At 39.3% G+C, this 26,475-nt stretch overlaps 1 protein-coding gene across 2 annotated transcripts; it reads right to left on the bottom strand.

The window, feature by feature from the left end:
- Window positions 1–1,564: 1,564 nt before the first annotated feature.
- LOC113530972 (sodium-dependent lysophosphatidylcholine symporter 1) lies at window positions 1,565–26,279 on the bottom strand. Of its 2 annotated transcripts, XM_034311910.2 has the most exons (14): window positions 25,830–26,278; window positions 23,551–23,670; window positions 22,111–22,235; window positions 21,248–21,380; window positions 20,311–20,389; window positions 18,652–18,839; window positions 11,674–11,764; window positions 11,413–11,534; window positions 10,753–10,836; window positions 6,807–6,890; window positions 6,168–6,280; window positions 5,725–5,868; window positions 2,730–2,906; window positions 1,565–2,209 (listed from the first exon to the last, which is right to left on the bottom strand). In XM_034311910.2, the coding sequence occupies exons 1-14, from the start codon at window positions 25,896–25,898 to the stop codon at window positions 2,167–2,169; spliced, it is 1,572 nt and encodes a 523-aa protein (XP_034167801.2). In that variant the 5' UTR covers window positions 25,899–26,278; the 3' UTR covers window positions 1,565–2,166. The 2 variants fall into 2 exon arrangements, with proteins under 2 accessions (XP_034167801.2, XP_034167805.2); XM_034311914.2 differs by lacking the exon at window positions 1,565–2,209 and having other exon boundaries at window positions 2,736–2,906; window positions 5,835–5,868; window positions 25,830–26,279.
- Window positions 26,280–26,475: the final 196 nt, after the last annotated feature.

Raw genomic sequence — 26,475 nt, 5'->3', positions numbered from 1 at the left:
TGCACCTGATCTTTTTTCAGTCTTCAACTGTCCAGTTTCACTGAGTTATATTGTGTTGCAGTTCTATAGAGTGTTATAGTTATGTATACAGTATTATCCACAGATGAAGCGGTTACAATTGCTGTATTGTGTCTAGTGCAGATAATGCATTGATGTACAATGATGCATGGATAAAAAGATGGATTAGAGTGCAGACTTGTACAGTCTGTTGGCTGCAGTGAGAAATGGCTGCAGGGAGAAACCTGCGAAAGGGGCAGGAGCGAGTGCAGGAACACAATCAAGTGCATGAACACACAGTTGCACACAAATTAGACTCACTGAACTTGTGAACTTGTTAAATTTTGATTTTTTTTTTTTTTTTTTTTACTCTGTGGTTTATTTTGGCTCATAATGTGATTGAATCGGTGCAATTTGCAAAGCAAGTAGTTTTGTTATTTAGGTCACTGTTTGGCACTTTTCATTTTACCTTTTTACCTGATTAAATCTGCAATGCTTAAAAAGCAAGTATCTTGGCTAAACTTTCACAAGAGTTTAGCCTTCCAGTCTTTCATAATCACTCAGCAAGGTTTTTCTCTGGTCTCTGGTTGATGTTTTCTTGCGTGTTTACTTGTACGACATCCGGTGAGGGTTTCATGTAAGACTTTTAATGCACTATAACCAAATGCATATAAACGTCATAGAAACATCCAACTCCAAGTAGAGAAAGATTGTGCAGCATGTGTCAAAGTAATCGCAAAAAAAAGGGGAGGAGTCTGGGGATAGTTTGTGGGCTATTTATTGCTGTGCCACTGCTTTTGCCAGCAGTTACGCTTATATTAAAAAAAAAATTGAGGTGGCTGCAAAACACTGATTTTGTGTTTCTTCAACCCTTTCTCTGTTAATTAGGATGCTTTTTGGGTTCATTATCTTGCTGAAAAAACCATCTATGGCTAAGTCTTAACCTTGTGTTAGAGGCAAGCAGGTTTTGGGCTAAAATCTCTTGGTGAAATTTATGATGCCATCAATCTTCACACGAGGGCCTGGATCACCAGGCACAAAGCAGCTCAAACACATAACTGATCCACCACCATATTTTACAGTAAACTTGATCTGATCTGACCACAACATGCACCCCTTCCAAACAGCTACTTATTGTGGAGGTAGTATCTAGTAGTTCATTTTAAAATATGACAACATCAAGAATCAAATAAACTGTGAACTACAAATGACCTAATTGAATGAAGTGATTATAGCCCAAATAAGCTCCTCACATAAAAAAAAATAGTAACATCCACCAAATGAGCAGCTCCTTATTGTACAATGAAAAGATTTTAAGGGGGGTATGGCCAAGCATCAGGGAATAATTCATATATGCAACAATGTGTTGAATTTTGGGGGGGAATGTTATGATTATTTTTTTTTTTTTTACACTATTTATACCTGGACCAGGACTGAATAAATAATAAACCCCTGTACAGCTTTGTAATAAGTATGAAAACATTTATTTTTGAACACACAATATAATATTCATTCTGTTATAATATTGATACTGTTATAACAGTGTAATAAATAAATGAGTGGACAGTTCAAAATTTTCCATTCACTTTTATTTTTTTACATTTACATTTTAAATCTAATTTATATTCTTTATTTCTTCTCTCTTTATTTCTAGAAAAATTACCAACGCATCTCTCTAATTAAAAGGTGTATTTATGATCAGTGTGACTGATTTCTGCAGGTAGGTGACAATTATTAGAGCTACATACCACATTATTATGCTGCATAGTCTATTACCTATTATAACTGATTATCATTTCAAAATTCATAAATTATAAGCATGCAATCATTTATTACAAGTATCTCTAGTTCTATCTCTCTTACTCACAGTCACACACAGACAGCACTTACAAAACTGCATAGAGAGTGATGCCAGTCTAGGCCAGTCAAGTAGGTTTAACAAAGGTTACATTCATTTTTACCAAAACCTTGTGACATATATTTGTCTTAAAGACTGGGTTATATTGGATAATATACCTTAAAAATACTGGAAAATGTTTGAAATTCACTGTAGAAAAGCTGAACAGATCCTGCTCAAAGTAATAGCATGTCCATAACTGTTGCAAGAGCTATATGAAAAGGAAAATCATTCAAGGCCAATAAAGTGACTTGAGATCCAGAATGAATTCTTCAAAGAAACATCTCTTCACTTGTCTCTGCTTTATTTTCTGCTCTGTATAACAAGAAGAAAAGATAACAGTCACATAATGAGGAATTTAGTTCAAACTGTTTCTGTATTTGCAGTCTCAGCAGTTTTAAATTCAACTAGTTATGTACTGATCTGGTACAGAGTATCCATATTTGGACTAATACTGGCCTAAATCTCTGGATTGGTATTTAATTGGATTTTGGTACAGCGCATCCCCACATTCAATTTTTATCTGTAAATTCAAGTGTTATCTACATTAGATTCACTTCACCCACATTCTAATTACATAACTGGTCAATGTGATATGCAACATTGGATGCTCTCTTCAATTCCTCTTTAACTAAACTAGGTCTAAATCTTATTAATAATCTTATTAATTTTGTTTTTTTTGTTGCACACTCTAGCATTCGATAAAGATAAGATAAAGCTGTCAGAACAGATTAGAATTTGTGTACTCATGAATACACATTATTATCAGCACTCATCTTGAAAGCCCATAGAAGATGAAACACCAAATGCACCACCACTCTATGGGCACACTTACGCTGTTTTCTTCAGTGTAGCCTGGATCTGCCAGCGCCGCTGTTCATTTATGGGGTAAAGGTAGAAGAACACCATTCCTATCAGCAGTAGACAGATGGGCACCGGGGCAAACAGCACCTGCAATGTGGTGATCACTCTAGAGTCATGCCTACAAGCGCCAGGCTGGTAACCTGCAAAGCTGAGACGAGAAAGTGATGTGTAGGTAATGTATTTCATGTGCTCTCAAGCATTGATCCCCCGGAGATCTACCATCTTCCAGCTGTAGTCTAAATCTATAATGACTAATCAAGAAAAACAATGCCTTCATTAATTAGATTTGGTGTGGCAGACCTAGGATATTAGCTATCCAGGAGGAGGGCTCATGTAGAATGTGGTATAATAATATAAAACACAGCTTGCATACGTGTGGTCATCTGGGAAACCCGTCAGCTGTTGTTGTGGCTGAATTCTGGCAAACACCCCAAAAAAGTGGGTTTTATAACATACTTGGACACATCAGTTTTAAGTAACCATAAATACTATATATTTCACCATAACAATGTGGAAATGTTTTTATTTACTTATTAATCTTGCCTAGGCTATCTTTCTTGTTGGGAAAGGAGCCAGTTTAACAATCTTTGTAGTAAAAGAAGTCAGTCTGCTTAAAGATGTCTAAAATACTGCTATATAAGTGTGATTTCCTCACATAGTAGATAGCAGCTTTGATCAATTTTCTGGACAGGTACGTGCCATAGCAAAACAGATTTAAGCCTAATCAATACAGTTTGTAATCACATACTGGCTATTAAACTTTTCACTTTTTAGGGGGTAACCAGATTTTAAAATGCTTCAAATTTACTCGTGGTTGAAATGCATGCAAAAGATAAATATATTTCAGTTCCCTTTCGATACTACACTCGTACTGCGTCGCTAGACGCTATGGGGAAAACTCCTTTTTCTCCAATGACTGAAGCCTTTACAATCACGCAGTGAAACTGCACGGCCATTGGTTTGTGCAGTGCAATAAAACGAACCAATGGCTCAGCAGCGGAGCTGCACGAGCTTAGGCGAGGAAGCCCGCCAGAATGGGCGGAGCCATCTGGCTATATAAGCGGGCATTGCGCCATAGGATCTCAGATCAATTCTCCTTCAGCGACGACAATCTTCTCTTCATTGATCTACGAGACTTGAAGTGGCTCGCCGTTGACACGCCTCGCTGCGGACAAGAGCTGACTCGCCTGCGCAGTCCTGCTGTTCCCGCCCGATCTTCGAGCCGCCTCCAGCATCTGGCGCAGATACCAGCTCGTCCCCTGCCGCCATCCGGCGAGCTAAAAGAGCCTTTTCTTCCCTAAAAGAGCAAGCGGCGTTGTTGCAAATGTCACGCCGTCATTGAAGCTCGTGCAGGACCACTCTGCATGCTGACGATGGCCAATCAGAGTGCATTTCCTGTCTGGGCAAACCCCACGCAGAAGCCGCTTTGACGGAGATGGAGTGTTCACACTGCGTGAGCATGAGTCTCTCCTCTCTGCGCGCTCGGATCACTTTCTTTTCAGAGAGCGACTCTGCCCCTCACGCCCTCCCGTTTTCTTCCTCCCAGGGACCTGCGAGGAAAAAACAGCGGGGCAGAGAGGCTCAGCGCTCGGCTGCGACCGAGCTCATGCCAGCTCAGACCCCACGTGCCTCACTCTAGACAACAGCATGTCTCTAGCAGCGTCAGACGCGGAAGATATATCGGGCTCCTCTATCAACCCTGCCCCTCTGCTGTCTACAGATCCCAGCGTCACCAAAACGGGGATGGACGCCGAGCTTTTCCGCGTCCTCTCTAGAGTGGTGGAGGAGCTGGGATTGGAGTGGTCCATGCCAGAGGAGCCTACTCGTAGCCGTCTGGACGACTGGTTCCTCCTGGGGCGCCGCCAGGCACCTTGTCAGCGAGCCGTGCCTTTTTTCCCAAAGGTCCATGACGAGCTTACGAAATCGTGGCACGCTCCCTACTTGGCTCGCCTTCGCACGTCCATCCGCTATGAAAAGCTGCCTCCTCTGGATGAGTCAGTGGCCGCACACCTCTGCCCGCCCACTGCCATCGGATGGAGAGCGAAGGTCACACACCCCTCTAAACCATGCAGGACAACATCTGCCCTCACTGGACGAGCTTACTCCTCTGCCAGGCAGGCGGCCTCAGCTCTGCTCTCCATGGCCGTGCTCCAGGTCTTTCAGGCCAAACTCAGCTCGCGGCCTCCTTCAAAATTGGAGCCTCCCGCCCCCTGAAAGCGTTTCAAAGGATGCTAGGCCTCATGGCCTTCGCATCACCGGTGCTACAGTTGGGCCTGCTTCGCATGAGACCCCTTCAGTGCTGACTAAAACCACAAGTGCCGCGCCATGTGTGGCATCACTGCCTTGGTCCCTCTGAGCTTTAATTGCTCAAGGCCGGTTCATGCCAATTGTTCCACTTTCAGGGCACGGCGTGATTGTATTGGTTCCCCATAGCGTCTAGCGACGCAGTACGGGTGTAGTATCAAAAGGGAGCGTACTCGTTACTAACGTAACCTCGGTTCCCTGAGATATGGGAGCGGGTACTGCGTTGCAGGCCATGCCATGACGTTGCACAACTCAGAGTTGTCGCTGAAGGAGAATATGACCTGAGATCCTATTCTCATCCTATAAAACGATCCCTTCGTTTTATTGCACTGCACAAACCAATGGCCATGCAGTTTCACTGCGTGATTGTAAAGGCTTCAGTCATCGGAGAAAAAGGAGTTTTCTCCATAGCGTCTAGCGACGCAGTACAAGTGTAGTATCGTAAGGGAACCAAGGTTACATTAGTAACTGAGTACGTTCAAGAAAGCATGTAGTTTTCAGAACTATACAGAAAATGTCAAATCATTCACCGAGTGATGGCCTGCCACCCATGTAAATTCATGTCATCAGCTGAATGTAATTCATGTTGTTACAAGCTTCTGTGCAAGCCACCAGGCAGTAGTAAATGAAGCCCCTAAATGTATTTACAAATGAATCCTTACTGTAGTGCAAGTGTAGAGACACCGTGCGACACGCCTCCCCCAAACTTGTTAAAAAATACATAACAAGAGTAAAACATGGGCTCCAGATTGGTGCATGACGGGTTCTTCACCTTAAAGTCGTCCACCGCATCCGGCAGCATTGACCTGCAAATAGAAAAGACAAGCAGTGTAATGGGAAATAACAAGTAAAATATTTTTCTTTACCATTATCATGTACGTATTACCACAAGTTAGAGAATTTGCATGGACTGGCAATTGCCAGGCAATAAATCTAATAACACTGATAATAAGATATTCACTATAATGTCATTTATTTCAGGAAAGGACGAGAAAATGGCACACTATTCTATTTTATCTGGCAAGTCAGTTTTCATTCTATTTTGTTTTTGATTATTGGACCTCCTAAGAGAAGATAAAAGGATGATATAAAACCTAGAACTTACCAGGGCAGTAAATAGAGGGATGCTAGACTGGCACCAGCCAAAATGGCCACCATGGAAAAGATGATAAAATTACCCTTCACACAGGATATGATGATGAGAGCAGGAATATAAATCTGTACAGAAGTAAGAGAACATAAAATACTGATTTAACATCTTGATTTTAAAATGTGCTATTTGTGGTGACCCAAATGTGCAAAACAACGAAAAACCAAAAGCAGCACCGCAAATTAGAAAATGCAAAAAAAAATAATAATAATAAAATAAAATAAAATTTAAAAAAAGCATAACAGCAAGTTAGGAAACAGGACAGCAAAACAAAAAACACATCAGCAAATTCAGAAACACAACATCAAAACCAAAAACACAACTGCAAATTTACAAACATAACAGCTAATTAAGAGACACAAGAGCAGTTGTGTCTCTGAATTTGCTGTTGTGTTTGTAAATTTGCAGTTGTGTCTCTGAATTTGCTGTCATTTGCTGTTTTCAAATTTGCTGTTGTCTTTTTGGTATGTTAAAGTGTTTAGCACATATGGGGCACTGTATGATTTATCTCATTAATGATTAGCTAACTTACTGTATTGTATCCACATTGCTAATGTACACTTCATAAAAAATAAGCAGAGAAGACAATCTCACTGTTAGCCCAATGAAGATAGTAGTCTTCTTGCCCAGCCTAACCAATAGCATCTGCCATAATGGAATGGACAATGTGGCTGCCATCTGCACACAAAATGGATAAAAGCATTACCCCCATGCTTGCCTAAGGGAATCTGCAGCATTTGAGTAACAAGGGATAAAATAATTTAATATTCCCAGGGCAAATAATGAGGGTTCTTGCTGTGCAGTCATGAACAACTGGCCAAATGACAACAGGAAGTTAGGCGTATAAACTAAACTCCAAGAGGGTCAATCAGATTCACCCCAAATTTGGTCAGTATGATGTGAAGATATCTGTGATACAAAATTATTAAGGAACTTTTGATATTTAACATGACTTGATGCTTAAACAGGAAGTGTGGCATAATTCCACTGTACATCATGCAATGAAATGCTGCTCAAACAGAATAAAACATTTTCAGTAATCAAATCATTATCTCAGTCGTACATTTATCCTTAACAGATTCATACATATTCTGGACGTCTTGTGTGATTCCACTGTATGTCATGTTATGTGACTCAAAGTTTACATGTATGTTCAGTGACATAATAACATCCACATGTCAACACTTGCTGTACTCTTAACTTGTTTTGAAGATACATAGATACATAGAAAAAATGCATGGTCTGAATTGTCTACATTAAGCAACCATTGCACCATACTGTAAATACAGTATTATCATCATGGACACATAGTCAAAACAGAAACTTCTGGGGAACAGCAAACACACATTACACATGTACTGAAGGCTTAACCTGTTTACAAACTATATTCTCAATCATTCTCATTCTTTTGTTTTTGCTATACAGTGAAGACATCTGGCTTTGAGATCAAAAGATGAATATGAGATGATAGATTAAAATTTCAGCATTCATTTCCTGATATTTACATCTAGATCTGTTAAACAACTTAGAACATGGCACCTTTCATTTGAACCCACCCATTTTCTTCAAATGATCTAAAATATTGGAACATGTGATTGACAGGTGTTTCTTGTTGCACAGGAGAGACCTGTTAGATTGAGTGTTTAAACAACATTTGCTGTTAAAAAGGATAAACCAAAATGAAGACCACAGAGCTGTCTAGGGGAGAAAAGCAAGCTATATTGAAGCTAAGAAAAGAGGGAAAATTTATTAGTGGCATTGCACAACCATTGGGCATACTCAATACAACAATTTGGAAATTTGAAAAAGTAAGAAACCATGGGTGTCCTAAGAACCAGACATGGAAAACAACAGCACTTGATGACAGAAACACTGTGAGAGCTGTGAAGAAAAACTCGAAGAAAAAGCTCATCAGTCAAGCATGATGGACGTAGTGTCATGGCTAGGGCTTGCATGGCTGCTTCTGGAACAAGCTCACTAATCTTTAGGAGCAAAGCACTGAAGGTGCATAGACACCCTATTGTTATTCTACCTTTTCTTCTTCTTCTGGCTAGGGAGTCTATGGCAGCCCATAGCACTGTCTGGTAAAAAGTTGTAAAATATGGCACACGGATTGGGGAGGGTCGAAGGAACATTCTGACCAAATTTGGGGGAAATTGCTACAAACACTCTAGCAGCATCCAGGCATCCCTGGATACCCTGGGTCAATACCCTTTGACGTCAGTTTCTGCCTAATTCGATTTTCCACCATCCTGGATTTTGTCAAAAACTCTTTTTTTTTTCTCGCAACTCCTACTACAAATTATGCCCAATCATCACCAAATTTGGCACACGTCATCTTCAGAGTAAGCTTCACAAAAGTTATCAAAAGAATTTTGAATATTACAAACGTTTGTCTATAATGGGCCAAGGAATCTGACAGCGAAGCCACCAAACAGGAAGTGAGGCTGTATCTCAGCAACAACTTTGCGCACTGACACAAAACTTGGTAGGCATCTTCAAAACCGTGACCTTAGGCTATGCAACAAATTTTGTATCAGCGACACCCACTGGTCAAAAGTTACAATAACATGCTGAAAATGCTTCCATCTAACTGCCATTTTTGCTACTGCTCCTCCGAATTTTGTCCAATCTTGACCAAATTTGGCTCACATCATCTTGAGATCTGTCTGAACAAAAGTTATCAAAGTATATTGATATTCAAACTGTAACACACTGGACCATGCCCTGAATGTACCCAAGATACTTTGTGACCGTGCCACCTTGTGGTCAAGAACTGTAACGACTTTAATTTTTTTCCTTATATCATTTGAAGAGTTTGTGCTAAATTCACAGTTCTTTTTTCCTATAATTCCCTGGGGTATGCTGAAGTGAATACACACTAAGATCTGAAATTCAAGTGTACTTCCTGTCGACCGTCTTGGATTTTGTCAAAAACTGTTTTTTCACTACTCCCCCTACAAATTATGTCCAATCGACACCAAATTTGGCGTACATTTGAACCTTGGCAAAAGTTATGAAAAGAATGTTGATATTCCAAACGGTTTGCTTGTAATGTGCCAACAAATCTGACAGTGAAACCACCAAACAGGAAGTGAGGCTGTATCTCAGCAACGACCTTGCAACCTGACACAAATCTTGGTAGGCATCTTCAGGACCATTCCCTGAGGCTATATAGCAAATTTTGTGACAGCACCACTTACTGGTCAAAAGTTACAATAACATGCCGAAAATGCTTCCATCTAAGTGCCATTTTTGCTACTCCTCCTCCAAATTTTGTCCAGTCTTAACCTCACATCATATTGAGACCTGTCTGAACTGTCTAAAAAAGGCCCAGACTGATGAGAAAAACATAAATATCTTAGATGTTTTTAAATTTCCAGAAGAAAATTTTTTTTAGGTCAGAGCAGTAGCAATCATGACCAAAGATCAAAGTAGCAACAGACTCCACAGGTCACAGCAGTAGTGACAGCTGCAGCAGCAATGCTACCCTGCTGCTCATTTGCTCATCTAAATCTTTCTTCCTACAGTCAGAAAATTCCACCATTCTCTGTGGTCAAAACATACACATCATGAATGAAACTACAAATCACTCTTGAATCCCTTTGCCTAAAGTTATGGCTCTGCTTTCCTGTGGTTGCTTAGGCAACAATTGTAGCACATCTGTAAATGTGCAGCTGACCGAGTCTGGGTGCTTGGCCCCCAAAAATGCTGCTTGCAGCTTTAATTATTGATGTAACTCATGATGGTAGCAGCAGCATGAATTCAGAAGTCTACAGAAACATTCTGCCTGCCAGTTTACATAGAAATGCATCCATTCTAATAGGGATGAACTTTATCATGCAGCAAGACCATGACCCAAACCACACTGCTAACACAACAAAGGACTTCATCAAGGGAAAAAAGTGGAAGGTTTTAGACTGGCCAACTCAACCACCAGACCATTGAGCATGTATTCCACCTCCTGAAGTGGAGACTAAACGGAGAAATCGCCCAAAACAAACAAAAACTGAAAGAATCTGGAGTACATGCCTGGAAAAGCATTACAAAAGAAGAATGCAACAGTTTGGTGATGTCAGTGGGTCAGCGGCTTGATGCAGTTACTGCAAGAAAGGGATATGCAATCAAATATTGAGTGTTATTTACTTTAAGACTATTTGTTCCAATACTTTTGCTCACCTAAAGGGTGGTCTGCCACCAAAGGTGTCACGTTCTAAGCAAGATGTAAATATCATGACATACCTTATATTCATCTTTTGATCTCAAACACAAACGTCTTCAATGTATAGTGAAAACGAAAGAATTGGCCTTGCTGTTCCAATATTTTTAGAGGGGACTCTATTACAGGTTGTGACAAAACTACATAAGCAAAAAGGAAGGATCAAAAAAAAAGAATTTCTTTTAACGTTCTTTTACACACTTGCTTTGGCGTGTATTCCGCTGTGCCAGCTTTATCATTGACTGTGATGATCCTCTGTGGTTCAGGTAAATGTAAACCTGGTGAAAGTTACATATAAGCATACATTGACGGAACACTTACCAGTAATATGAGTACAAGGTGCTGGAAGTAAGCCCCCATTCCAGCTGCATGTGTACAGAAGAGAGCGAAATTTCCCTGGGCCATCTTAAAAATAAATAAATGCCACAATATTCATTACATCTTGTCTCCCTATCTGCTAACATTAGACATTCATATAGTAGTCTCTTAATTTTACTGTAATTTACTGGCAACTTACAGTAATTTACTGACAACCTAAGTTGCCAGTAAAGTAGTGCAAAATTTACAGTAAACAACTGTAAAATATATTTACAGCAAAGTACTGTAATATCTTAATGCATAATGCATAACATAACACATAACCCAGTACACTTGCTCATATGGCTGGTGTAGGATACAAATGAGCTGAAGGTTAAGGGTCTTGCCCAACCATGACAGCTTGGCAGTACTGGGATTTGAACACACATCCTTCTGAGCTGTGCCTCAATGCCTTAACCAAATCTCAGCACCACCAACCTGCCTTGATTGGGTCCTTGAGCAAGACCCTTCAGCTCAGCTGTATCCTGCATCAACCAAAAGAGCAAATATATTGGGTTATGTGTTATTTTATACTATGTATGATATTACAGTACTTTACTGTATATATGTTTCACAGTTGTTTAAGGTATTTTACAGTACTTTATTGGCAACCCAGGCTCTGACCTGAAAAGCAACCGAAGAAAAGAGAAATCCGAGCACAAGTCGCACATATGGATTATGTCTCACAACCATTTTCATACCGGTCAGATATGACACTTGTATGCGGTCCAGCTTACTCAGTGGAGCTAAACAAACAAACACACAACAAGATTCAAGCTATATTTTTATATTGAACGAAGACAGCCAACAGTGAATACAGTGACACTGCTACAGATGTTTAACAAAATTGGTTATTCCATAAAAAAAGCTGATTCTTTTACTTACTCAACTGCTCCTTCACCCCAAGGAACAGCACAATGCAGCATAGGAAGTAGAAAGCTCCTAACACCAATGCAGCAGTCAAATAAGCTCTCCTCTGTAGGATTACAACACACACTGATACTACTCCTTAAATGATATAAATGTGAATGTAAAAACTTTTCAACAAAAAATAAATCATATAAACAACTGTTACATTGTTTTAACAGTCTGGCAGTAGATGTAGTCAGCTCTGATCTAGAACCCTTAAAGATTCTATGTAGAATTTTACATGAGTTTCAGAATAGGTTTCTAGTACAACCCTTTTAGGAAGCTTAGAACCCTTTGAGGAACCTTTGATGGACCCTGGGTACTATATAACAGGCTGTTGATATAGTGATGTAGAGATTTATTGTTGAATAAAGATTCAAACTGAGTAAATGCTAATTAGTAGAATCTAACTCAGGGGGGTCAAGCATACAACTCAGACTGGCCTGATAAATGTTTTAATCTGTCCCAGCAAATTAATGTAGAATCTGTGTTCTAAATTAAAATTGTCTTGTGGATCATAATTGCATTGAAAGATCTGGCAAAAGAGCTAGTCTCTGTTGTTCCACTAGGAGGCAAAATAGAGCAATAAACTAAGAATCATAAACTCAGCTACTGACAAAAAGTCCTAATATGTAATCCTTCAGTTTCAGTTTAATATGTTTCATGACGCTGGTTATCAGCTTTCTCAATCAACCCAGGTTTTAACCCTGAATCAATGTTTACTCATCGTGCGTGTGCACATGAAATCCAGACGTTTGCAGCAAACAGCCAATAGCGTTCTACATGGAAATGCAGGTGTGCATACTTTTCAGTTGAAAAGCAAGAACTTATTATGTGGAAATATGAGAAATTTAAACCTACACTATCTGCAAAAAGCAACATGGTTGCAGCTGCCAAAGCTCAGGAAAATTGCTGGCGGAACATTGCTGATTGTGTAAATGCGTAAGTTTACTTTTATAGGCAGATTTAAAACTTATAATCCCAATATATTTCATGTAATATAAATGGAATGTTTTAATTAAATATTAATAAAATAAATAGCAATTTGTGAAAATATATTAGGACAGGAATAATGAATTTGGCCTGACAAAAATTTAGTATTTAACTCATGTGTCTGTCCCTAAAAGTTGTTTCCCTTCGAAGTGCCCTCCTTATTATTTGCACTCCCAGCTCCACAGGATTCTCCACAAACAGTGAAGCCATCGCTAAAACACTAAAGGGATAAATTTGGTGCGTCAGATTTATATTACTTTGCTCAGATCCTGATTGGTTCAATTTGGGTTTGCGAACTCTTACCCAGAATAAAACCCGCCCTGGAGCAGGTTAGCTGTGTAGTGTAAGTTACAATGCTGATGAAAACTGCTAAAAATCAATCCACCTTGTTGAGAGCAAAAAAAACAGAGTTAGCTCAAACTAAACGCAACCTTACCTGGGTAGCCACCAAAACCGGCTTTGTGCAACAGGCTGGTTGTTTTATTTGTAAATAATTTTGCACACTATATTGTTCAATTATTTACTTCAATATTATGGGGTATTTTGTGTAGCTTTATGCCATATAATGCTAATTATGTGCATTTAGTGAATGAATACTTATGGAAAACATAATTTGGAAAATTTGTTTTTGGTATGCATTGCAGTCTGCTCATCTGTTTTGTAGGTGATATACACTCACCGTCCACTTTAATAGAAACACTTGCACACCTGCTCATTTATACAGTTATCCAATCAGCCAATCATGTAGCAGCAGCGCAATGCATAAAATCGTGCAGATACAGGTCAAGAGCTTCAGTTAATGTTCACATCAAACATCAGAATTAGGAAAAAGTGTGATCTCTTTGACTTTAACCATGGCATGGTTGTTGTTGCCAGATGGGCTGGTTTGAGTATTTCAGAAACTGCTGATATCCTGGGATTTTCACACATAGTAGTCTCTAGAGTTTACATAGAATGGTGTGAAAAAGAAACTACATTAAGTGAGTAACAGTTCTGTGGGTGGAAACACCTTGTTGATAAGTGAGATCAGAGGAAAATGGCCAGATTTGTTAGAGCTGCCAGGTAGGATATAATAACTCATATAATCACTTGTGGTGAGCAGAAAAGCATCTCAGCATGCACAAAATGTCAAACCTTGAGGTGGATGTGCTACAACAGCAGAAGACCACATCAGGTTCCACTCCTGTCAGCCAAGAACAGGAATCTGAGGCTATCATGGGCATGGGCTCAACAAAACTGCACAGTTGAAGATTGGGGGGAAAAAAATCACCTGGTCTTTTTCCAGTCTTCAACTGTCCACTTTCAGTGAGTCCGTGCCCATGAGATGCTTTTCTGAGACGCTTTTCTGCACCCTATGGTTGTAAAGAGTGCTTACTTGAGTTACTACAGACTTCCTGTCAGCTCAGACCAGTCTGGTCATTCTCCTCTGATCTCTCATCAACAAGGTGTTTCAGCCTGCAGACCCTCTGCTCACAGAATGTTTTTTGTTTTTCACACCAGTCTGTGTAAACTCTAGAGACTATTATGTGTGAAAATCCCAAGAGGTTAGCAGTTTCTGAAATCACACTTTTTCCCCAATCTGATGTTTGATGTGAACATTAACTGAAGCTCTTGACCTGTATCTGCATGATTTTATGCATTGTGCTGCTGCCACATGATTGGCTGATTGGATAACTGCATAAATGAGCAGGTGTACAGGTGTTCCTATTAAAGTGGACAGTGAGTGTATGTTCAATCTGTACTTTTCAGATGCCAATAAATGAACACATTTAAGAGAAGTTGTTGAGGTGTTGTTTGTCTACTAAACTGATTTGTTTGGTCCATCCCACTTGACATTCAACTAAATGTAATGTGACCTTTTCTAAATCATACTTTACTTATTATGCAGTTAAAACATCATCTGCTCCCTGTGGCAGATGACCACTGCTTTTGCGTGTATTACTACATTGTCTATGTGGGTTTCTGCTCATCTTGCAATTACATGTTTCTGGTTAATTTGTTGAAACTTAGCACTCATCTCACTCCTCCTAAGACATCAACTATATTTGGTATCACTTGTTTTGGATAAATGCATCTGCCAAATAAGCAAATGTAAATATTATGTAAATGTGGTACACATGTAAATATCTTATTGGGCCGTTTTCCTCATTCGTTGTAACTTTTACAGTACTGTTTATGTTTAATATTACGTGAGAGGATACAGAAACTGTTCAGAGGATACATAAGTGGTGTAAGTTATAAAGGCAAAGGAGAGGTATACATGTCTTGTTGCAATAGATTAACTTTTATTTTATGATAGCTCCAAATGCTTATTCGGATGGTTAACATAACACACATATGGCACAGCTCATTATATACATGTCATATAACATTGTTTGCCTAAGAATTGCACTAAAGTGATGTTCATAAATGGCCAATGATTGTGAGGATGCTATATCATGTTTCTGCTAGTATCTGACATCCACCCAAAGTACACAAGCATTTTGCACAGTGTAATTGAAAAAGAACATATAAAATATTAATTCCTGGCTACGCCACTATTTAAACTGCAGAAAAATGAAACGTATCCTTCCCAAAGTTTTGGGGCCACTTTTGGGGTGTGTCACTAAATGACAACAAAGACAAGTACTCTACAGCGTGCACAAGGAGTTGTAGGTCAGATCTGTGCCCCAGTGAAGTAGACTTTAAAAACATATTGATTATATTGAAGATTTAGATATCTTTGTGTTTAATTAAACTTAATTAAATTCCAAGTATACTTATGTCTCACTGAATGTTTGTACACGTTATTTCACCAGTGTATTTATCTCCCACTTGACGTGCTCAAACTCTTTTGTAATCACGCTTCTACAAAATCAATTTAAATTCTATTGTAAATTATTTAATTGTCCGTCATTACAAGACAAAGTTTTCATCAGCGAATCCAACCATGCTTCAAATCAATTCAATTTTATTTATGTAGCACTTTTAACAATGGACATTGTCACAAAGCAGCTTTACAGAAATCTGGATATAGATGTAAATTTGTCCATAATGAATAAGCCAGAGGCGACAGTGGCAAGGAAAAACTTCCTGAGACGAAACCTGAAACCATACTGTATATTTTAGCATATGACACTGCAGAAACCTGTGTGGACCCATATATGTGGTTTTACAGTAATCGCCAGAGGCTTCATGGAAAGGCTGCTTGTTGCTCGTCTGGTTCAGTTAAAGGTTGCATTGTAGTGTCAGACATATGGCCCGTGGACTGGGACCGCCCTGATAAAGGTCCTAATGTAGTCCACCAATTTTAAATCTGCATTCTAAATTAAAATAAGCATGTGGACCATAACTGAACCAAAATATTTGAAAAAAGAGCTGGTCTTACAGGTTTCTACCACAGCTGGCTTGATTGTGGTCATACACTAAAGCATGGCTCAATGACTGTATAATACGAGTGGACAACATGGTGCCATTCACTACCATTGTGCAGTTTTGAAGCCTTTTTGGGTAGAAATTGGCATTGCCATCTTGCAAAAATTGGACCCTGAGAATGCGCAGTAGATATGGCCGGGTGGACAGTGGGTCCCCTCTCGTCCTTCCATATTATGGGATGTGGGTGTGCATGCCATTACCTGAATTGCAACTTAAGATGGCACATCGGCAACTCAGAGTGCAGCAAGTACAGCATAATTAATAAATGCTAAATTAAATTGTAGTCGTATGATTTTTTGCAGGTATATTTTTTTTATCATCGTCAGGAAAGGATTTTAGAGGTTTGAGTCATGACTCCCTGAGCTACCATTTGCTAGCTAGTTGACATTATCCATCATTTTAATCAATGTAATTTAGGTGTAAGTAGCTAATGGAAGGTACCAACTGAAAATATACCTCGTAATCAACAGTCAACATTTACACTCAACACATTTTTTGAGGGGGAAAAAATCACTACTCTGCATGATTTTCATCTAGTTCTGACACCTGCAGTTGTAGTATATTACCAAATGAATAGAGAAGTGCACTCTTTTATGCACCATTCACTTTGTCTTTGCAGTTCATTTAAGAAGGAGACACTGGCTAACCTGAAACTACTTCCAGTGTTCACTAAGGTCATATAGTAAATTGTTGATTCTTATGAAATGGCGTTAGCTGCTTTGGTTTATGCCATCACTTCGTTCAGTCAAGTCGGTTTGCTAGTTATATCAGTACAACAAGCTAGCTTAGACATCAAAACAACAGTTTACAGCAGAACAGGATAGGGCTTTTCTACAGAACCGTCAAGAGCTTCAGGTGCACGTTGGAGTGTGTGTGTTCATGAGGGTTGACTGCCGTGTCTGAAACTTTCCATCACCTCATCAACCATGCCCTTTTATCAACCACACCCAAATAACTCCTATAAAACTACTTCTCATTTATCATAAGGAAAAATATTGGGGGAGATATCAAGGTCAGCTGAACTTGTAAAAAACAACAGAATACTATTCTTCTACATAATTTGTGTTGAAACTTCAAACAAAAGATTATCTGTCCTATTTGCTAACATGGGAATAGGTGGGGTTAAAAATTCCATTGCAGCTAGCTACTAGAGGCCTCAGACATTTTGGCTTCACTTCTGAATGCCTGTCATACAGTCATAGGCATGGCTGGACTCACGTTTTTTTCAACATGAATTTATATTACCTAAAATTTTTAACCTGAATTCCAGATAGTTGAATTCAGAACCAACATATCAAACAATTTAAGATAAACGTTGAAAAATTTCAACATCACATTAACATCAAGCATTCCAAATTCAGTCTCGGGTTCTGCTGACTCTGAATTCACTCTACTGTGAGCATGATTCATGACAAGACCCACACCAGTGAAAACTATCTGACAGAAAACTCTGACTGATGGGCAATATTCACCTGTCATTTGCATAAAGTTGAGAAATTCTTAACTTTTTTCCACTCTTTTCACCTGCTTCATACAAGTCATGCTTGTTGCAGGTCGGGGAGTAGTTTAGTGGGTTATTTAACCATGAAATGGTTATTTATGTGTTTTCTTTCTCTCCGTGAGAGGCGTGTGTGTATCGTGTGAGTGGAACCAAGCCACTGTAAAGCTGCCACGTTTGTTACGCTTCATTTTGTTTTGCCTTTTGATACAATGTGGGGCACATTTAAAAATAGTCATCTCACCCAAATGCCACTTTAGTCAGGAAATATTGCTACTGCAGATTGTCCATGTGACTCCTTTCTTTGAGCTGTATTCTCCCATGTTTTGGCACCAGTGCGGCAGAACGCAACTTGGCAGACTCTGGGTGAGATGACTGGCAAGCGTTTTTTTTTTTATCCGTGCCCCACACGGTATCAGAAGGCAAAACAAAATGAAACGTAATAAAAACTTGACAGCATTCCAGTGGCTTGGTTCAGTTCAGCTCACATAACACACATACACGCACCTCAGCCCCACTGTTAAATAACCATTTACAAATAAGAATCAGGTGCCCCACACTCCCACTGTAGACTCCCACTACACCACGCCCCCACCTGCCACAGTCTTCCTACAACTCTCTGTGCAGGAATTTTGCCTGTCTCTACAGAAAACTGAATGGGAAACAGCTGAAAAGGTGGCTGTCTTCAAAAGAAGACTAAAGTCCTAACTCTTTGGCAAGCACTTGAATTGGCACGTTGCTAATGAATCCTTAAAAAACACATCTCCCCAACATGTTTTTTAGACTAGCATGAGACTACAAAGCACATCTGTGAGTTGCTCTGGATAACTGCATCTGCTAAATGCTGTAAATGTAAATGAATTTAGGATGAAAAGAGCATGTGCTGATGCAATGTGAATGTACCAGTAAGGTATATAAACTTTTCCACTCAAGTGTACCTCTCCCTCTTTTAATGCCAATCACCAATCTGCCTGACTTGTGAATGGGACAAGAGCGTGTGTTTTTAAGAACTGTACATTATGTGATACTGTACTGTGTGCATGCCTCACCGTATCCTGTAGCGTGGCAGTGAAAGGAGAGGTAGAGTTGTGGTACAGCACAGATGAGTAGTTTCCAGTGAGTGCATTACTCTCATTCAGCTCACTACATGCTTGTGCTTTTTTAGCATGATACACCCCCACAATCTGGCCCTGAATGGTGGCTCCTGCCAATGTCGCAAACATCTCCACTCCCATCCCTGCAGGATGAACAGAGTGGAGGGAGGAAGCGATAGAGACCAACAAAAACACAGATTAAAAAAAATATTGCCAATGTAAGCAAATTTGCACTTTACAAATAGCAACCTCCTGACAATTAACCATACATCCACACTAAATACAAACATAGATAAATAGATATAGTTCCTGTGGAATAGTTATTCTGGCACATCAGCTGAACTAAGCAAATCAGCAGAGCAGGACATTTCTCCCTCAGTACAGGAAACAGGAAATGTCTTGCATATCAACTGGGGCTGCATCTAAATGTGGCCATCCAAGGTCCTTTAGGCTATTTATATTAAAATGTATATCCACTATATATCCACTTCCATCCATTATATCCACGTCTGTTTTATAGATTTTGCTTCCACTATTTTTAGAATGACACATACTGAATTTCAAAGTAGCTGTCTGTAGATTTTAGCATGTTCCCCACATCCTTGTGGGTTCTCCAGGTTACTCCCTCCTCCCAAAAACACGGCAGTACATGGATAGACGAGCCTAATTTCTTTTTTTTTGTATTCTTCACCCCATTTGGTCACCTGTTTGCCAATTCTCACCCACCAACCAGCTCTCCCCTATCCTATGACACCTACCGACCGGGAGGGTAAAGGCTAGCACATGCTTCCGCTGAGACACATGAAGCCAGCCAACTGCATCTTTCAAAATTCTTGCTCATGCTGCAGCACAGGGCAGCATAACACACACAGAGGAAAGCACTACCTGTCCACTTCCACATACTTGAGCTCAAAGATTGGCTATGGTCGCTGTGCTTGATAGGGGAGAGAGAGATCCCTCCCACTCAGAGAGACAGCCAATTTTGCTCCCCAGACACATGGCCATTGATGGCTGTGGTATCATCAGGATTCAAACTCACCGTCTCCTGACAATAGGGTGAATGCTTTTCTGTTGCACCACTCAAGAGCCACCTCAAGGTATGAATGAGTGCCCTGTGATGCACTAGTGTCCCATCCGGGTGTTTCCGGTTCAGGCTCTACATCTATTATGACCCTGACTAGGATAGAACGATTACTCAAGATGAATGAATTATTAATGTCTGCAAAAAGAACACTGGGGAATACAATAAAACATAATTGTTGAAATTGAATTTAGTCAAAGCAAGTGTATTGAACATCTAAAAATAAGGCGCCTGAAAAAATTCAGTTACACGGTGAACTGCTTGGTTGTGTTTATGTCTTCTCTGTCAGCCAGGATTGGAGGTCAAGGAGTGGGGTCCAGGATTAAACAAATCTTTCGAATGTTTTTGCAGTTCATAAGCCCATGTGCCCATATGTCATTTGAATCATATACATATGACTTCTCCATGCTCCACTATTAATGAAATACAAACTTTTTATCCATACTTCTAAATGCTCTTGCCATTTTATTAAACCATCGAAATTTACTAAGAGTCCAGAAGAGAGAAAAATGATTGTTGATGTTGTATCTTACTGTAGCCAGTGGCTGAGTCTCGGTCTTTTTGGTCACCACCCAAAAACATGTTTAGAGAAGTGTAGGGCACGTGGTAGCACTGAGAGAGAAAAGACACAAAACAGTTTAATGGATCATGGAAGCAGTTCTTGATATTTGAACAAGCATACAGACCATGTATAGTAAATAGGTTTAAAAATGGTCTTTGGCACAAAACATTTACTATATCTTCTAAGAGGCCATTACTATTGATAATATTGGCTATGTAGAAGCAAGGGGCTTCACCTAGAATGTCAGTTTTCCAGATTTAAATGATATTTTTAAAATGACATTACATAATTATATGCTAATATGAGCTGAAAAAAAGGCACCCAAGTGGCCCTATTGTCAGACGCCTTGAGTTTGAATCCTGATGATGCCACAACCATCAGCGGACAGGAGTGAAGAAAGGCATAACTGGCTCTGATCTCTGTGGGAAATATACACTCACAGTCCACTTTAATAGGAACACCTGTACACCGCTCATTTATGCAGTTATCCAAGCATTCAATCTTGTGGCAGCAGCGGAATGCAAAAAATCATGAAGATACAGGTCAAGAGCTTCAAGTAATGTTCACATCAAACATCAGAATGGGGAAACAATGTCATCTCTATGACTTTAACGGTGGCATGATTGTTGGTACCAGATGGGCTAGTTTGAGTATTTCATAAACTGCTGATATCCTGGGATTTTTATGCACTGCATAAATGAGCAGGTGTACAGGTGTTCCTATTAAAGTGGACGGTGAGCGTAGTTACCTAATTATAAGATGGTAATAGTCAGGTGAGGCAAAAAAAAAAATAAAACACTATCTTTTACTGAACTGTACATATGTGACTACAACTACACCCCCAAACAAGCCCTGTAGAAAGTACAGGAACAGTAGGAATAAGTATCAGGTTACAGTGATGGTCTTACACTCATTAATGTGTCAAAGAGACAGCACCAGCCAAAGTACCAGCAAAAGCTGAAGACAGGAGACATGCTGTCCTGAGGGGTGTACCATTGCATGATGTAGGAGATCACTCCCATAGGCATGGAGTACACAATCCTGGCAGAAAAGAAAATAGATAGAGAAACATTGAAAGCAAGTCTGCAGGAGATAACACTAAAGTAATGGGGCTTAGAAATCTAATGAATGGTTGGCAGAAAAATGGCTGAACAAGTAAAGTGTGTGTGGTCAATACTCCTTCCTTAGAATTCTATAATTTGCATTGTCTGCAGAAAACCTCAGAATATTTTCTGTTCTCTAACCTTTCTTGGAGGAATTGATATGCCTCAACGGCTGGTTGAAGTTCACATCGGTTTAGCACACACCCATGACTCATGAGAGCCCGTATTTTCCAGTGTGTGAAAGATCAAAAATAAAATATAGCCCTAAAATCTAAGACCATGTAATGAATTTAAGACAAATTAATATGCAAGGTCTTTAATTCATAAAATGTAACATATTAAGATTTGTATTGTTCAGCAGTGAAACAGTGCTTGCAGGCTTCAGCACTACACTCTTAAGGAAAAGTTCAAACTAGCACTATAAAGGCTTCCTTGGTTTAGTCCTCAGAGGAGAAAATCCTTTTTCTATCCTTTTTCTACCCAAGTTTCTATGTAGAACCTTACAACAGAGAATTTCCTTTTCACAGAAGGTTCCAATTAGAACTTGTTTAAAAGAAAGAACAAGGAAAAAAATTTTTGTAAGAGTTGATACTATAGAGCTTAAATCTAAAACAAAGTACATTTCACTTAAGTTCTTCTAATATTTTGTGTCTTACTCTGTACCTTACCAGGGAATAAGCTTGCCTAAGCGAGTATGGCCACTCTTGCTGACCATGTAGCCCACTAAAGGGTCTGTGATCGCATCCCAGGCTCGGCCAAGGAAAAGATTTACAGACACATAGAAAGGCGTCATCTGAAAAATAGAATTTGAAAAGAGATTGAAAAGAATAGCAACATACAGACATTGTGCAAACACTTATTAAATTGTAATAATGCAAATAATGCAAACACTTATTAAATTGTCCAAACTTTTCTGTTGGAAAGAACTATTCATTCAGAAAAGTTTACATTATGTACAACGAACTGGAAGCATTAAAAGTCCTTACAAGAAAAACAAAAACAAAACAAAAAAACATGTGAATTTGCACAGTAAGACTGCACTAAGGCATTTAAGACCTATCTTACTGTGGTAATTAGAAATAATAAGAGGAAGGTATAGACTATAATTGTGTATTCTGAGAGACGTCGCCTTAATCAGAGGGAAAACTAAATTGAGGTTTATGTTGCAAACATTTTAGAGCGAGCCAAATGAAATCAAATAGCCATAGATCTGGCGCATATCCATGAAAGCCAACCTGTATCTAATTCATGAGCCTTTTCCATAACGAGCCATTTCCTACTGGATACATATAATCTCATATCTTACAGTACAATGCTCAAAGATTATTGATAACTTGAAAATGTTTTGTTTAAAATCTCTTAAAAGGTGTGGAACCTTGATTATCAATACTTGTTCACAAAAGATACTTTTTTGAAGTATTTAGTTGAAATGGCAAATGCAGAAATACATGTTAGGACTAATGAACAACCTGCTGCAAATTTGCTCTGCATTGTTGCTATGTGCCATACTGCACCTTGTATAAAGCTTCCACTGTGGCAGGGAGTGTTTATGTCATCTATGACTGCTACGACATACTTAGATCAGTGATCAGCTTTTAAATCAAAAGTAGTAGATAATGTCACTGCTTGCTTTACAAAAATGATTAAGGTAATAATGATAACTAAATGAGTGAGTGCCTTGACTGCGTTGAACTAACGCACATGCATGTTAACTAATGAATTTTCCTAATGCATTTTGTAAATGTGTTAACAGGTTCAAATGTTCGCTCCAAACTTTTATACACTATTTTTGCCCTGCCCATACAAGTTATAGTATTTAACATATTCAAAATACGAGGTAGTAATGTTTCCCCTTTCAATAGATCAGTGTTTCCGTGAACAGCTCCTGGGAAATTTGAGGTCTGAGGATTCTTGTTAATGTGCATGCTAGAGACACGCAGGAAGCAGTGGCAAACCAAATGATAAAATATTGCATAAGTGTCTTCTGCATTGTTAGTCACTGCTGGTGCTCTTTACCCCACAATTTAAATCTTTAATCGCTAAACGACGGATTTCACAGACAAGCGTTTAAACAGTATATCTGTATCAGAACCATATCAGCATCTGACCTGCACAATATCCAATAGGAAGATCTGCATGAAAAAGCCCTTGGCGTTGCTTGTCATTTGATAGGGCATCCCTCCAATGGCATAGCACAGTTTCCTTGCAAGTGGAATGCCTGGCCCTTTCTGCAAAAGAACAGCATCTATGCAGTATGTCACATCTGGATTTATTCCACAGCTGCTTACACATAAACAGTGTAGCAATGGTAGTAATGCCATTTGACTATCTAAACAAGAGCTTTACTGAAAAGACCATTAGTAGCATTCAAACATAAATAACAGAGAAAGACAAAATGTTTTATAGAGGGTAGAATCATTCCAAATATGTGTGTATGGAGTTTCTGTGCTGAGTGTTAAATTTTTTTTTAATTATTTCAAGAGTCACATAGATTCAAAGTGGTCTTTGGGTATCAGTTCCTCAATCTTTGCTAAGAAAACTGCAGGAATGAAACATTCTCGTTGTGTGCTCTGAAGGCTTAACACCAACGATTATCCATTTTGCTCCTGTGAAAAAGTAATTACCCCCTTAGTTTCAAAACAAAGATATCAACAACAATTTAGTTTATAATTAGATTTGTGTGGTTGAAGACAGTCAGGCTTGATTTCAAACAGCCCTGTTGAGTTCAAATGGCATGTATATTGAACCTTACGATCAGAGAAAAGTATTCACCACATTACTTCATGTCTCTACAGGCACACAATGCCACAATCAAAAAAAAATCCTTAGCAGCTGAGAAAAAAATTGTTGAGATATATAACAAGGTCTTAAAAAGTCCCAGAAAACTTCTATCTATGCAATGAACTGACAGTGAACAATATGAAAGACAATGGGCTTCATGGAAGCATAGCAAGGCAGAAACCACTTGAACAGCAAGGCTCATCTCACATTTGCTAAAAAGCACATCTCACATTTGCTAAAAAGCAGATAGATAATGCCTGAGACCTTTGGGACAACATTTTGTAGAGAGATGAGTCAAAAGTGGAAGACTGCACATCTCCCTTTGTCTGGCGTAAAGAAAATACAGCATTCAACCTCATACCTTCAGTGAAACATGGTGGTGGGAGTGTGAGGGTATGGAGATGTTTTGTTCCCTCTGGATCTGGGCGACTTGCTATCACCGAAGGAAGCATGAATTCTGGGATGCACCAGACAATTCTTAAGGAGAATATCCAACCATCTGAAGTGTAATTGGATGATGCAGCAGGACAATGATCCAAAACACAGAAGTAAGTTGACATCTGAAACTTGGAGTGGAGTCAAAGCCCTGACTCACACTCAAAAGAATTGCCTGAAGACCTACAAATCTATCCAAATTAAAGATGTTCCACAAGGGCCAAGATTCCTCAACAGAGATTTGCAGGCCTCATATCAAATTATAGGAAGTGTTTAGTTGCAGTTATAGTGCTGCTAAGGATTTTCTAACCACATATTAGGATTAAAGGGGCATTTATTTTTCACAGGGGTGATATGGGTGTATGTTAATTATTTTCAATCAAGGAACAAAACAAACAGTTACGAAATTGTGTTTTGTGATTACTCCAGTTCCCTTTGTGCAATATTACATGTGGTCTGAAAATCTGAAACCATTCAGTGCACCAAATAGAGAATACACTATGGAGGAATTTCCTGTTATCTATATCAATATAATTTGTTAATCAGTATTATGTCAATCAATATCTATTGACCTTAAATCACCTCATGTATTAACTTTCAGAGCTTCATTTATATACTACACTGGAACATTTCTAGTACATTTAGAAGGGTGACTTTATGCCTATGATCCTACAAGGATGTTTCTGTGAGAACAAACTGGTGTGACCTTTCAGGTGGTGTTTTTAAGGTGAAGGCTAATGTTGTTTTTGAAACATAAACTGACTGAACTCTGGCCAGGGTTAAAACTAAGATAAGGGGACAGTGAAATAATTGTGAGGAGAGGCAGATGTGTGATTAAAAGAAAGAAGAGAAAACTCCATCCGATGAGATCATTGTTTTAGAACTGTATAAAAGCATGGGCCACGACTATATAAATCAGATGCTCTGCAGACCATCTAGGCTTTGTTGTTTGATTCAGTAAAGTCTATAGATTTTTGGCCTCCAGAACCCCTTGTCTTTGTAACTCATTTTCTTATTCTGATTTGCAGAAGTGTTTGCCACGACAACACAAAGCTTCCAGAGCATGTTTGGGTCAAATGTCCATCATGAGCAGTGCAAACTAAGTGCTTCTGAGGCAGTATGAGGTGGGAAGAAAAACAGATATTCTTTAATGGTGTGTTAATGAAATTACCTGTTGGTTGTAGTCTGGTTCCTCAGCACACGAGATTTCCGCGCGCGGTGGGTGAGAGTCCAGGCGCATCCTCGCGCGCCTCGACAGCAGATGCCACTGACAAACACTTCTGCGTTCACAGGGAAAGGAGTGGCGTCCTGAAGCCCTTAATTCCTGCTGCACTCAATAACTTTCTTATGGATTCCTTCGAGAAACGCACAAATACACAAAAAGTTATATGTGGAGGGCAGGAGACGGCTCCATGTCTTGCTCAAAGATTGCTGACGATTCCAGAGCGATTCGTTCTTCTTGATTCTTTAAAGTGAAGAAAAAAACACACTAAACGTACTAAACGTACGTATTAAAGTACTGCACAGTCTTTTAGGGCTGATTGTACACGCAGCAGTGCAATGCACCCTGAAGTGGCTGTTTCTGCCCTTCTCCCGAAGTCTACGCCCTCTTATTGCTTCCCCCTCTATAGGAGTAACGGATATTCCCTTCTTCTTTCTTTTTTGAAGTTGGAGCCATTCCCCTGCTGCGCATTTTCCTGTTCATTATCCTAACTAACGTATAAGCCTGACTCTAATTTACAAATGCAAAGAGCATCAACTTGTGCGCACAATACTGTAAGTCTGATAAATAAGTGGAATAAATATCAGGCCCCAGG

This window comes from Pangasianodon hypophthalmus, chromosome 16 (genome assembly GCF_027358585.1).
Source record: "Pangasianodon hypophthalmus isolate fPanHyp1 chromosome 16, fPanHyp1.pri, whole genome shotgun sequence".
Taxonomy (NCBI): domain Eukaryota; kingdom Metazoa; phylum Chordata; class Actinopteri; order Siluriformes; family Pangasiidae; genus Pangasianodon; species Pangasianodon hypophthalmus.
This window is presented reverse-complemented; position numbering and strand designations above follow the sequence as displayed.